The following is a 13348-nucleotide window of genomic DNA, read 5'->3' as shown; positions in this document are numbered from 1 at the left end:
TGTAGATTATCACCGCGGTCCAAGGCTAATTCAGCAGACATAGTTTGCTCCCACACACTTGCTCTCATTGCTACTCATACCACCATAATAATCATTAAAATTGTCATTACTTGTTGCTACAGTTATTCTCATTACACAGTTGGACAAAACAAATCCCACAAGATCTCTCTGAAAGTCCTCCATACCTGATTGGGCTCCTGAGTGGTGAACCGTCTACCCTTGAGAATTATGTCCGGACAAATATTTTTACTGCATTGCAGTCCCTGAGGGACAACCTGTTTGTATGGTTCAGTTCTTGTGGGGAATATGACTTGTTCTCAGAGGTTACTTTTCTTGACATTGTAGAGCTGTTGGCGAACATTTTTTTTGACACAGTTTAACAAAATAAGTTCTATACCCTAGATCTTATTCGTCATTAATGGTGCAAATAGTGAATAGTTAAATAGTTAAAAGTTGATTTAAGCTTGTGTCTTTGTTAGAGCTACACACTATGCCATAACTTAGACCTAATCAACTACAGTACCTTCCATCTCCCAAGGGACGATACTCTCTCTAGGGTAATTTGCATAACTGTCAATGACGGAAAACTCTGTGTTTGCGTGTAAGTACAACAGAGCCTTTTGCTTTGAGTCATAAGAAATGTGCAGCATTATCTCATGTTTGGGAACCTTATTTAACAACAGTACATGCAGTTATTGACTTATGGGTGTTAGTTTCATTTTGACACTCGCTTGTAGGCATGGGCTGTTTACCGCTTTAAAAGTATACCACAGTATAAAATGTCATGGTTTCAAAGCTGATAACTCGTCCATCATACTGTCTTAAAGTGCAGTCCAGCACCACCATTATATGGCATGTCTTGTGTTATTATTGGCAGTTGAAACTGGGCTTCCATGTGCCAAAACTAGGGGCATGAGAAGTCAGGCAACTTAACCTAGACAGCACTGACGTTAGCGCCCTCGTTAGCATTGAGCGGTGCCGGTGTGACACGACGTTTACCCTCGTACAGCTATCGAACTAATGTGTAAACACATAACACTATTTAAGTTCATTTTGAACATGTTAACGTGAATATCATACCCTAATATGTCGTAATGTCACTGTTTAATCACTTGTGGTGTAAACAAACATGTGACAGAATATTTTTATCATGGGACCCAAAATTTTTTGCTGCATCCCAGCTATTGGCTATATGATCTTGAAAAAAAGAATTGTAAAATCCCATGAATTCAGACAAAAATATTGAACTTATGTACAGTGTATCGCTCATCAAACTTACAGAGGATGAGTTGCCTTCTTTAATTAGACTTTCAATGTTAGAGCAATGTTAGACCCTTCATGGCAGGGTTTCCAGGTCGACATAGCATGCCGTCGGTGGAACCCAGTGTCTTCCACCACTGACAAAGGCTCGTCATCAAGTCTGATGAATTCAATTATTTTTGTGGTTATTTGCTTAGCCGTCTGACTATCACGCACATACAGGCGAGTGTTAGCTGCCTTTTGCCCTTTGTCTGACGACTGCTGCACTGTTCGCTTTAAAGTCACCATACTTTGTTGTTTTTTTCTCTTCAAATGACATATTAAACTAAAGCTATTTACCATATGTACTACCCCTGCAAGATATTTTGTTCATTGCAGTGTGAAATAAAGGGGAAGGGGGACACTACCCAAGACATTACACAATGAACTGCAATAGTGATCACAGGTGATCGTTTTTGTGATGGGCACTGAAAGGCGCACTTTTCCGTGGACATTGGACGGTGCTCATCGGTGGCCGATCGATCAGAGCATCCCGAGTACTGTACATCAAGCATCACATTGTGCTTGCAATTCTCTTCTTGTACAATGCACCGTATTACTTCATGCCGATTTTTGTGCATACAGTTAGTGCAGATAAATAGATTTCTCTATTGTAGAGGGTCAATCAGTGTCCGGGAAGCAGAACAACTGTGATGACTGTGAAAGAGAACGCTAAAAGAGGGTAGGATGCTTGGCTTGCACATTGACTTGGATGGATTTGAGCTTATCCTTTCTTACAGAAACAGCTTCAGCTCAGGGATGTTGGTGGACTGCCTGCATCAATTCCTGCTTTGCTGCCAAAATCTCCCTGAGAAGACATAAAAACATGTGTCTCCCAGTTCTTTTGACTTGCCAATCAAATGATGACATTATTTACAGATGTCACATCTTTACTCGTGCTACAGGGTTTATTGTTCCAAAAATACCACTGTGACAGTCATGAGTCAGGGGGAGCAAAATTAGCTTGTAACTCTTTGGGTACTGATTTTCAATGCAATGAATATGACAATGAATATGTATGTATCAAGTCTTTGTGTCCTGTATGTGTCACTTAGACACATACAGTCACTTGTCCAACTGATGGAGGAAATGTGTCATTGTTGAAAATGTCACTTGATCTTTTGGTGAGAGCAACAGGAGAAAGACAGTACTGTTCTTGCAGTAAAGCTGAGTATTGTCACTTTAAAAATGTTTTTCTCTCGTCTTATTTAGTTTGTACCCAGAAACATTGTGTAAAATGGCATGAAGAACTCTCTGGTCCCGAAAAAAAACGCTGCTCATGCACCCATGCACATGCGGGCCTGGTTAGTTAAGATAGCAAAAAAAAAAGGGCTACTAAATTGCTACTCTTTTGGTATTGTTTTTCCCCCCAAAAAATCACTAATTAAAAACTCATTTTGCGGCATTACAAATGCACGCCCTGTATCTCAAATTCACATGGATACAGACTATGTCATTTTATATTAACAAAAGATGCAATGGACATCTATTTGACTCCTTTTAGACACCAGGATTGGTTGAAATATGTCAATAGTGGTTTGGTACATACCTCGGTTTTAAGATCTGTGTGGTTCAGTTTCCATTCAGTAAAAGGAACAATAAGACAGCTGCGACCCTCGTGAGGAAAAGCGGTAGAAAATGAATGAATGAATGAATGGATGAATCTATAAAGAAATTTAATATAAATGTAAAACTGCTTAGCTTTGTCAGTGGCAGTGTCGAAAAACGGGAGGCTTTAACGACTGAAGAGGGTTTTCAGGCTCTGGCTTCTCCTTGGTACTATTGGTAACCATGACTGCAGTCTTTCATCCACCTGAATCAAGGGTGTCCAATGTACAGAAAGTAGGCCGTTTGCAGCCCACAACTTATTTTTTGTTGACCCGCGGCACATTGGAGGAATAGAATTAAATAAATATATAACCTATTTTTTAGCCTTTTTACAAAATGGAAAAACCCCATAAAAAGTAGCACAGTAGCTGTCCGTATCCTTTCATTTTCAGTATGTAGCCCTTGGTGGAAAAAGTTTAGGCCCCCTGTCCTTGAGCTCTGCATCAACACTGAATGGGTTGCCTTTTTGTCCACTTTAAGGTGCGCTATCCAGGCGTGTGATGCATCACAATGCTGAGTGTACACTTTCTGTCACGTCATGTGTACCACACGGTACAAATGAATTGATACACAGCTGGACTGATTGGTTACCTGCCATTGTTAAGCTTGTTTTCAAGTTACCAAAAGCCTGGGCATATAAATTGTATCTGTAATCTGTCAAGTCACTGTCCATCTAGTCATCTTGCTCCAATATTTTTGAACCTCTGAAGTGTTCCCTCATACAATCAGTTTCTGTCTTTGTTACTCGTCTGCCTTGCAGTCTCTTTTTAGTTTGCATTTGTCTGACACTGACAGGTGGTGGAGATCATCTTGCTACAGCTTTTGAGGTCAAAAGTGAAAAGGTCATCTAAAGAGTTCCTTTTGGTGCACGAGTGGTATTGAGTCTTATTGATTCATGTGGTTGTCTGCATATGTTCACTAATATATACACATGCACACACATACTATATACACAGATACACTCCTCACCAGTTGTATATGATAGCCACCACCTTTAATTATAGAAAACAATCAAATAAATCATCCACTAAGTCAAAACCTACAGCATACTCAACACACACAAATGGCTTACGGTTGTGTAAATAACGAGTAATAATTTGGCTATTTTAGTTGTTTAATGAAAGGGCAAGGTATAAAATATAAAATATATATTATATATATATAATGCAATGGATATATATATATATATGTTTTTGTGGAGTGGGGTGCCAAATTGCACGTGTCGTTTTTCCACATAGAATCGTTAGAAGCACATAGAACAGAAACATTAAGGGCGGCGAACAGTAGAGGCTGCTATATTCCCTTCTCTAAGCCTTGAAGTGGGTTCAAGTGCTTTTATCCCCTCTCCTCCAACCCCCTCCTCTACATGCCAAAACACTGCCATAAAAAACCCTAAACAGCAAATAATATCAACACATCTCCTTGGTATCTGCTCTTTTTAATTACACATCATCGATTTTCAATTTAAACAAAACAATGGAAAACTTGTTAATGTTTTATTTGTTCTTTTCCTTTCACCTGATCTTTCTATTGAAGTGCCTGCTCATTTGACACCCGGTCACTAACTGGCCGTGTTTTTGTGTGCTTTCTTGACAGGCACCAAGTCCTACTGCTGAGCGGCCTGACGTTAAACATACCTTCAACGACAGGTCAGTTTGTGCACGTTTGTGTCTCTTTGAGTGTGAAATCCATAACTAAAAATATTGGCTCAGTTTTTAGTGCTGGGACTTAACACTTAACATTTTAACAAGTTGTCTTTTCAAGTGTAATAGCCGCTAACACTACCGATTTCACAAGATCTCACGAGATTAGAACATGACAAGATTTCTTGTTCAGAAATAACTGTCACGAGAGCAGTAAGCCTGGGACGATAATACATAAAGTAATGAATTACACAGTCTCTTTGTCTCGGTTGGGCCAGTAGCATACATACAGAGTGCAGAAGGGCTTTTTTGATGAATCTGCATATGTTAATCTGACTTCTTAAAAAGCCAAACGCGATCTAAATGTGCATGTAAACATACCGACTATGAAACCATTTCATGAATCCAATTGAACTGGCACAAAAGTGAAAAAAATATGTTTTGAAATAAGGTAGAATTGCTCTCGAAAATACAGCTTTTGTTTTCAAGACATAAATGGGTGTGGGTGTGATGGGGGGAGGAAAATGCGTGTTTCTGAAGGGCACATATACTCTAAGATGAGAGGTCAAATCCTCTTGTTTGTGTGGACATGGCCTAATTCTCTGTGTGTTTGTATCCTCCTTAGTCGACTTCATTCATCTTCTAATTTAGATCAAGGCCTTTAAAGCAACAGTTAGTGTAAAGACTCCCCATCATTAGCTCACTACAAAAGAGCAAAACAAGGTCTCACACACACTCACACAGGCATGGAAATTGCCCATGGGAGACGGTGGGTATTCTCTACCCCAAACGCTAATTTAGACAGCGCTCATTAATGCAAGAGTGTTTGAGTTTCCCGTGCAAGTATTAGTACTTTTCTTGCCACAAATGTGAAGTGTATGGATAGTGTGTTGTTCCTACAATGTTCCTATGCACCAGATTCAGCTCCAGAACCCTCCCCTATCTCTCTTAAGTTGCCATTGGTCACTTGTGATAGATTTTAAGCCTGGTCATCAAGCTAGCACTAGAGGCTAGCAGGCTTGAGAAGCTGTTTTTCCAAACAGAACATATATAATCTAGACTACTTGGGTTTTGTAATTCCAGTAACAATTCCGATTATTTACGAACTTGTGTTCATCTCTCTGCAAGTTTCACGCATCAATGGTACATTCAAGGAAATTTCAATGCCTCTGTCTTGCACTCAAACTGCCCCAAATTAATGATTTGATTGGTTGAGATGTTGCTTATTCAATTCATTCATTCATACAATCCATTCATTCATTTTCTACTGCTTATTCTCACAAGGGGAGCTGGAGTCTAACCCAGCTTTCTTGGGGCAAGAGGCGGGGTACACCCTGGACTGGTGGCCATCCAATCACAGGGCACATATAGACAAACAACCATTCCCACCCACATTCCTATGGACAATTTGGAGTGGCCAATTAACCTAGCATGTTTTTGGAATGGGGGAGGAAACCGGAGTACCCGGAGAAAACCCACGCATGCACGGGGAGAACATGCAAACTGTGGAATCAAACTCGGGTCTCTGAGCTGTGTGGCCTGAGCACGAACCACTGGGCCTGTTAAATTCTTATGAGATGAACATTTTTAACATAAAAGTAGGGCTGTCAAAAATTTTCAATCAGATTAATCGCAGTTTTTAAATGAATCAATCATGATTAATCACCGTTTGCAACTATGTCTGAAATATGCCCACTTGATTTAGACAATAGTTTGACAATAGATTTAGGCATTTTTGCTTCAAAATAATATTTGCACTAGTCAGCAAGCATAGATGGATTCCACTTTCGCTGATACTTTTTCTCCATAGCTTTATCCTGGTAGAATTGTTCCCGGTGCTCATCATATACTTCTCCACAGTTCAATGGAAAGACATCTAGATGGGAATGCAAATATGACATATTGCAGCCAAGGGCTTTGTGTAGGACTTCAGGTTTGCCACCAGCTGCTTATAATGATCAGCCTTGGAGTTCCCAAGAGTCAATTTCTGCTACCGTTCATGAAATATCTCTACATGCATGCATTTTGAATGGGTAATTAATTGTAATAAATGAATTGCAGCCGTTAACACATTATTTTTGACAGCCCTACATACAAGTAAGTTAGTTTGACAAGCAGGTAGCCAGGAGAGGAATCCCAGTGGAAAAGTGTCATGAAATGGGATGAGAAAAATGTAATATTGTTTGTGCAGTGTCTTAGCAAGTTACCAGACCCTAGATTCTGTCACTTTAATTAACGAAGAATTGTATTTTTTAATTGAAACAAGTAAAGTCAAGTGAGGATGCCATTTTTATTCGGAAGTGAACGTAAACTTCACTGCACTGCTCATATTAATTTCACTCACTGAGAAATTGCTGTTCTTATTTTGTCTGTTGCACACACTCACATAAAAACCACCTCAGCATTACGTAATGTAAAAGTGATTTAATGGTTTCTTTGGATGTCGGTGAAACGATCCTTGAAATTGCAAAAAAACCTGAAATGAGTACAGGACTATGGCTATAAATATAAGAAGAGTAAAGTGTTCTTTAAATCATTGTCCTGCCTGGATGTGGGTTTGCTTGTCAGTGCTTTTGATTGCAAGGCAACACCGACTATACCTGTAAGTACACTAATGGGTCATCATAACTTACTCTACATCACATTTGAATGAAAATGTTGTTTTTATCTAGAGAAAGACACTGACTGTAAATTGTTTTTTGGAATGCATCTGCTAGTACCAAACACCTCTGCCTGGGAGAAAAACAGTGTAGGTCTGATACTTGTTGTCTTTGTCGATTGGATTTGTTTGTTTTTGTTCCCCACCAACTTTATTGTGAGCATGCTGCCAACATTGCAAAAGCCAAGTGTCCTTTTTATGTTTTTTATGTTTCAGTCACTGTTTGAGTGAGTGACAGTCACTCAAACATGGGTTATTATGACAACTAGGGATGTTCCGATCAGAGTTTCATGCTACAGATATCGATACCGATAATACATGAGTGAAATCAGCCGATACCAATACAGATTTTTTTTTTCCTACTTTTACAAAATGAAAATGTCCAACAGCGACTCATTTTGGTAACATTTATTTTCAAGAGCAAGTTTATCCACCTCTGCTGGGTCCCTTCAACTGCATCTGTTGAACAGGGGTGTGAATCGCAGCACTGAGAACAATTCGATACACACTTTGATATACAATTCACTCTCTTCATGATGCGATACGATAATCATTTAGTTCAAATCAATGCAATCCGATATGATGCAATTTCTTGCGATATGATGCAATTCAACATGATGCAGATAAGCAAAGGGAAAAAATGGAATTCAGTATGGTCCTACAAAAAGGATTTGGCTTTATTCCTTATAGGCACTTGGCAGTAAATTCAACTAATGTGATGTTTCTCCTCTTTACTATGCACATTTCTTGATCATTTTTTTGCCATCTTAAAACAGCAGAGGAAGATCCACTGACCTGATTTGCTCGGTTTTGCCCGGTGTCCAATGAGGAACTAGACGGGGAGGTGGCGGTAGACTAAGGTCTGCATGTTTGTTGTGCTGCCGTTGTACGGCTTCCTAATGCGGCATTCTTTGCAAATGACGGACGTTTTGTCGAGCTTTACGTCGTTCTTTGAGAATCCGTCGTGTTTCCAAACATACCATTTAAACATTTAAAATATAGAAACTTCCTCGGTGCTGCTTGCTACAAACGTCCATGCTGTTTTACTAGTCGTTGTATGTGCCTCACAGCTTCCGTCTGTATTCAATACAAAATGCCAAATAATGATGGTGCATTCATTGTGCCTGGGGAACAGCATATGGGGTGAAGTTGAACATTGATAAAACAGCGCTTGCATCGGATTTTACCAATACCTCGGTTGGGACCACGGCTTTAGCGGCTGCCTGATGGATGCTCACATCGCAAGCCTCGAAAACTCACCACACCCTCGGCCCCTCGAATGCCGCACCAATCTAAAGCTTTTTAAAGCGCCACCCCAGTGAGATATTTTTTGTGGCACATTTTGCAGGGTATCACTCCCACAAAGACCGGAAGTGCCACACTCGGCAGACATCCTTGTTCTGAATGCTGCAGTGGGTGTGGAGCTGATCGGCTTTATGAAGCAAGTCATTACACTTGCTCCACGGCCCAAAATTCCTGCGTGTCACACATGTAAAGTTTAGCGCTGCTGTTTGTGTGTTAAGGTTGGCAGTAAAGTTTAACAAGCATCAAAGTCTGTTTGTGTCTTTGAGGAGACATAACTTGCACAATAATATTGTCTTCAAGCACTTGTTGCAGGTAGCTGAGTTATATTCATTTAGCACCCAAATGAGGCACCGATAGCTACAGGACACTACTTCGTTTTTTTGGTTTTGTTACTGCTGGTGCCATAATGATACCAAGTTTTGTTACACATGCTTGTGGAAGGGTTGAGGTCAGATGTCTCACACCGGATTCATTCAAGAATGCCTTTTTCGCCTTGCTTTGTGCATTTGGTTCGACTCCTTGCAGTAGAAATTGTGGTTTCACATCTCACTAAAATTGTACGTTTTGGTTTTATTTTTTTAGGGTATTTCTGTATTTGCATACATTAACATTTTGCATAACATTAACATTTGTCCAGGTTTGCATTCACATCACGCTCTGCACTTTGAAGATCGGCTTGAAATGTGGGAGAGGAGATGCCTCCATTACAAAACAGATGAAATGCTTGTAAAAATGCTTTTGTAATGCACATCCTGTCTGGGTAATTTCTTCCCATCGTTTCAGTCTTTCATATCAAGCATCAGTGAAGTGGCAGGTGGTGAACACCTGCTCTCTTCATCTATATACTATATATGTGTGTGTGTGTGTTTGTGTGGCCTATGGAGTCTATTGTCTTTCTTTTTTGCATTGGTCTGCCACGCTCTTTTCTCCATCAATTGACACCACTTCAGTTTTTTATTTGATGCAGCCTGACAGACGTTCCCAAAATCAAAAAGGAAATGTAAATGAATCCCAAGTACTTGATTCTGTGTTCTGGTGAGCGTGTAGGAAATCAGAGTAGAGAGCTGCAGGAATGAATAGGGGACTTTTCCCTTCATGGTATTAATACCATTCATTAGCTTTGTCTAATTAATTCACTTTTGCTTCCTCCCTTCATTTCACTTTATCTGTCTTTCAACGCTTGCTTACTTCCTACCTTCTTCTTGCTTTTTCACTACTTATTCTTGTAATTTTCTCCATATCCTATCCCCTCCCACCAGTTTAATTTTAAGCTAAAATGATATTTCTTGGAATAGGAAGCTTAGCCACACAATCAGCCCACCATGGTGATAGAAAGTTTCTAAATGTTTCTGTTAAATGTTGACTTGAAAGTTAAATGAAATGATATGAAAGTTGGATGTACTTTAACAAGATGCAAAGAACGCTGTCGTAGATATGAGTGTTTAAAGTAACGAGAGTCAGTTCTTGGCCTTCAGTATATAATATACAACAATATAAAATATACAATAACAATATACATCTTCAATGATTTAAAAAAAAAAAAACAACATTTAGGTGCACAGTGTTTCTCTTTGGGAACATGAAATAATTAATTTGACAGTCACTGGTGGATTTAAATTAACATTTTTGAACAACTATATATATATGTATGTATATATATATATATATATATATATATATATATATATATATATATATATATATATATATATATATATATATATCCTTACATATATTAAGCATAATCAACAAAGGAAATAAATTACCTTATATCTGCTCCCTCTTAAATTTAACGTTAAATTTTGTAAATGACATATCAACGACAGTAATTGTTGTTCTTTGACTTCACGTGTAGCCTGACCAGAACAGTGGAGATCCTTGGGGGGGACTGTCCTTTGGGCATCCATGTGGTTCCTTACTGCTCATCTCTCAGTGGACGGTGAGTATGTAAACACATCTAAATACAGCAACAAATGTGTTTGAGGAAGTATTTGGGGAATTTAGGAATGACATAGAGCAGTAATTCTGAGATTATGGGCCAGGACCCAGGACCCAGGAAGCATTTTGTGAGGGTTGCAGACAGCTAGTCAAATACTACATTAGTATACAACCAATATTTTGGTTGGATTTTTTAAAGTACCGACTGCTTCACAGAAATATTTTGTATTTTATACTCATTTTGTATAAACTTATGCTAAATAAATAATGCTTCTATGGTGGACCATATAATTTTTCACACAACCTATCCTCTTCTTACATGACTGTATAACATATAGATAAGATAAGCTAAGATAAGCTATTGCTTTATTCGTCCCTCAATGGGGAAATTTGCATTGCACAGAAGAGTACAGAAACAGTTAAGCAGTACAAAATACACAATATAAAAAAATAAACCATATAAACAGCAAGCAATATAAACAACCCAACACATCTTTCCATAACACCCTTTCACTGGCCACTGTGCTTGCAGGTCTCTTGGTTTGTACATCCGTGGGGTGGAGGAGGAAAGCCGTTCAAGTAAGGAGGGTTTGTTTCGGGAAGATGAGTGCATCGTGAAGATCAACAGCAACGACCTCATGGACAAGACCTTTAGCCAGTGAGTTTTTTTTAAGGCGTTTGTGTTTTGACAAAAACTGTAAAAGTTAAACAACTAAGGGATATCCACACAGAAACGTTTTCAGGAGTGGGAATGATTTTTACCATTATTACAGTCCATGAACGAACATGGTCACATGATTAGTGCATAATCTTAGTGCTTCACAACAACACTCTTATAGACATACACGTTTTGCCTTTGCATATTTAACGTACAACAAACTCAGTGAAGCCAGCTCAACTGTAAAATTCTAGACTAGCTAATTGCTCGTATGCAGATAGGGATCAATGAGCCAGAATGAAAATTATGAATCATTTATTTGTATAATGTATATATTTAATCATTTTATGTTCGTTGTAGTAGATGGCAGGCCGGATAATACTAAATATAGATGTGATTCATGGCATTATCAAAATAGTTAATGATGCGGTATGCATTCACAACACAGTACTGAACTGATCTAATTTCTTTCCTGTGTCTACCTTCTTTGTTTGTCACCATTCCCCATCACAATCTTTCTTTTTTTTTAATTGTCAGAGCTCAAGAAATCTTCAGGCAGGCGATGCACTCCCCAGTTGTTTCTGTGGAAGTACTTCCTCCATCCAACAGAGAAAACTTTGAGAAGAGCCTCATAGGTCAGCTGTTGAGCAACAGTGCCGGTCCTGACAGCAGTCCCCGAATTCCCCAGACCAAAGAACCTCCTCCGCCTGTCAAAGCCAAACCTGTGTTCAAGAATCCTGAGAGGCCTGCCGTGAGAGTGGCTGAAGATGCCCCCACTTTGGAAACTGTGAGTACCATGCCCCAAGCTAACCTAATGGTGATACTTTGGCAGAGAGAGCAAACAATAACAAAAAACACATGCACACCAAAAAATAAACTTATGTATGCTGTGATGGGAGATACACCAAAAAATGTTTATGATGCGTTTTTTTGCTGTTTTAATTGCTTATGGCAGTGATTCTCAACTGGTTTGTCTGTGGAAGCCATCATCACCCCAGCGGCGACTTAAATTGAGGACGTTTTTCAAATGTCTCAAATATCATTTAAAGAGACTGTTTGCAAAGGTTGCTTTGCTACGCACCTCATGGTCTTGTGGCATTGTAGCCAATGAGTAGGACAGACAAGAATGTGAGGTGCATTCCCGGACATCTACATTTCATTCATTCATTCATTTTCTACCGCTTATCCTCACGAGGGTCGCGGGGGTGCTGGAGCCTATCCCAGCTGTCTTGGGGCGAGAGGCGGGGTACACCAATCACAGGGCACATATAGACAAACAACCATTCCCACCCACATTCATACCTATGGACAATTTGGAGTGACCAATTAACCTAGCATGTTTTTGGAATGTGGGAGGAAACCAGAGTACCCGGAGAAAAGCCACACATGCACAGGGAGAACATGCAAACTCCACACAGAGATGGCCGAGGGATGAACTCGGGTTTCCTAGCTGTGAGGCCTGCACGCTAACCACTCTCCACCGTGCAGCCACATCTAAATTTTAATTAAAAAATTTTTTTTAAAGGTATTGACCTGCAGTGCACCAGTTGAGAACCACTAGCCTATGCTACATGACATGTGATACTTCCTTTACATTCCTTTTAAATATGCACCAACTGTATTTGAATATACAGTACAGGTGGTCCTTGGTTTAAGGACCATCCAAGTTAGAATAACAAGGAATTGGTCGATCAACAATTTTTATTTATTATTTATTGCAAAAACAAAACTGTACACAGCCAGGCCAAAACAACATCAGAAAGCATCCCCCTGCAGACAGACACACGTTACATTCAAAAACACCCACGACCTTTGTGCTCGCCCTCTATTGGTAGCTTTTAGATCGTGATTGCGGTGTGCAACTCGTGCGTGTCATACGTTTCACTCACTTGGGACGTACAGTTTGTGTGTGGGCGTCGCACGAGGCTTGTACAGCCCACTCACTTTGATTGCAAGATGGGCGTATTGGCTTCCTACGGCAGCTACTGCTATCGTGATCGGGGGAACCAAAGTGTACAGCGGGAAGAACCACCCACCTTGGCCAGGTAAGGTGTATTCATGTTGGATACACTATATATCTATGTCGCCGACGTGTGTCCACAGAGGTCAGGAAAACCAGAGTGTACAGGAGGAGGAGTAGTTGGCTGTAAATGTACACAATGTACTTTATAACTTGCGACACACGCAATGATCACGCACTCCTTCTCTGCCTTGCCCTTGCGACCTGACTGCAAGGAA

The 13348-nt window shown here is 39.8% G+C and overlaps 1 protein-coding gene across 5 annotated transcripts in view; it reads left to right on the top strand.

The window, feature by feature from the left end:
• The window catches only part of pard3bb (par-3 family cell polarity regulator beta b), a 133772-nt gene that overhangs the window by 20412 nt on the left and 100012 nt on the right, over positions 1–13348 (top strand). For all 5 annotated transcript variants that reach the window (XM_058081722.1, XM_058081723.1, XM_058081724.1 and 2 more), the window contains 4 exons: positions 4504–4556; positions 10370–10453; positions 10985–11110; positions 11648–11897. In XM_058081722.1, the coding sequence (XP_057937705.1) occupies positions 4504–4556; positions 10370–10453; positions 10985–11110; positions 11648–11897 (513 nt within the window). The remainder of the gene's footprint in view (positions 1–4503; positions 4557–10369; positions 10454–10984; positions 11111–11647; positions 11898–13348) is intronic.

The sequence above is a fragment of the Doryrhamphus excisus genome, chromosome 9 (assembly GCF_030265055.1).
Source record: "Doryrhamphus excisus isolate RoL2022-K1 chromosome 9, RoL_Dexc_1.0, whole genome shotgun sequence".
Lineage (NCBI taxonomy): Eukaryota > Metazoa > Chordata > Actinopteri > Syngnathiformes > Syngnathidae > Doryrhamphus > Doryrhamphus excisus.
Note: the sequence above shows the minus strand (reverse complement) of the source record. Positions and strands in the feature narration are given on the sequence as shown.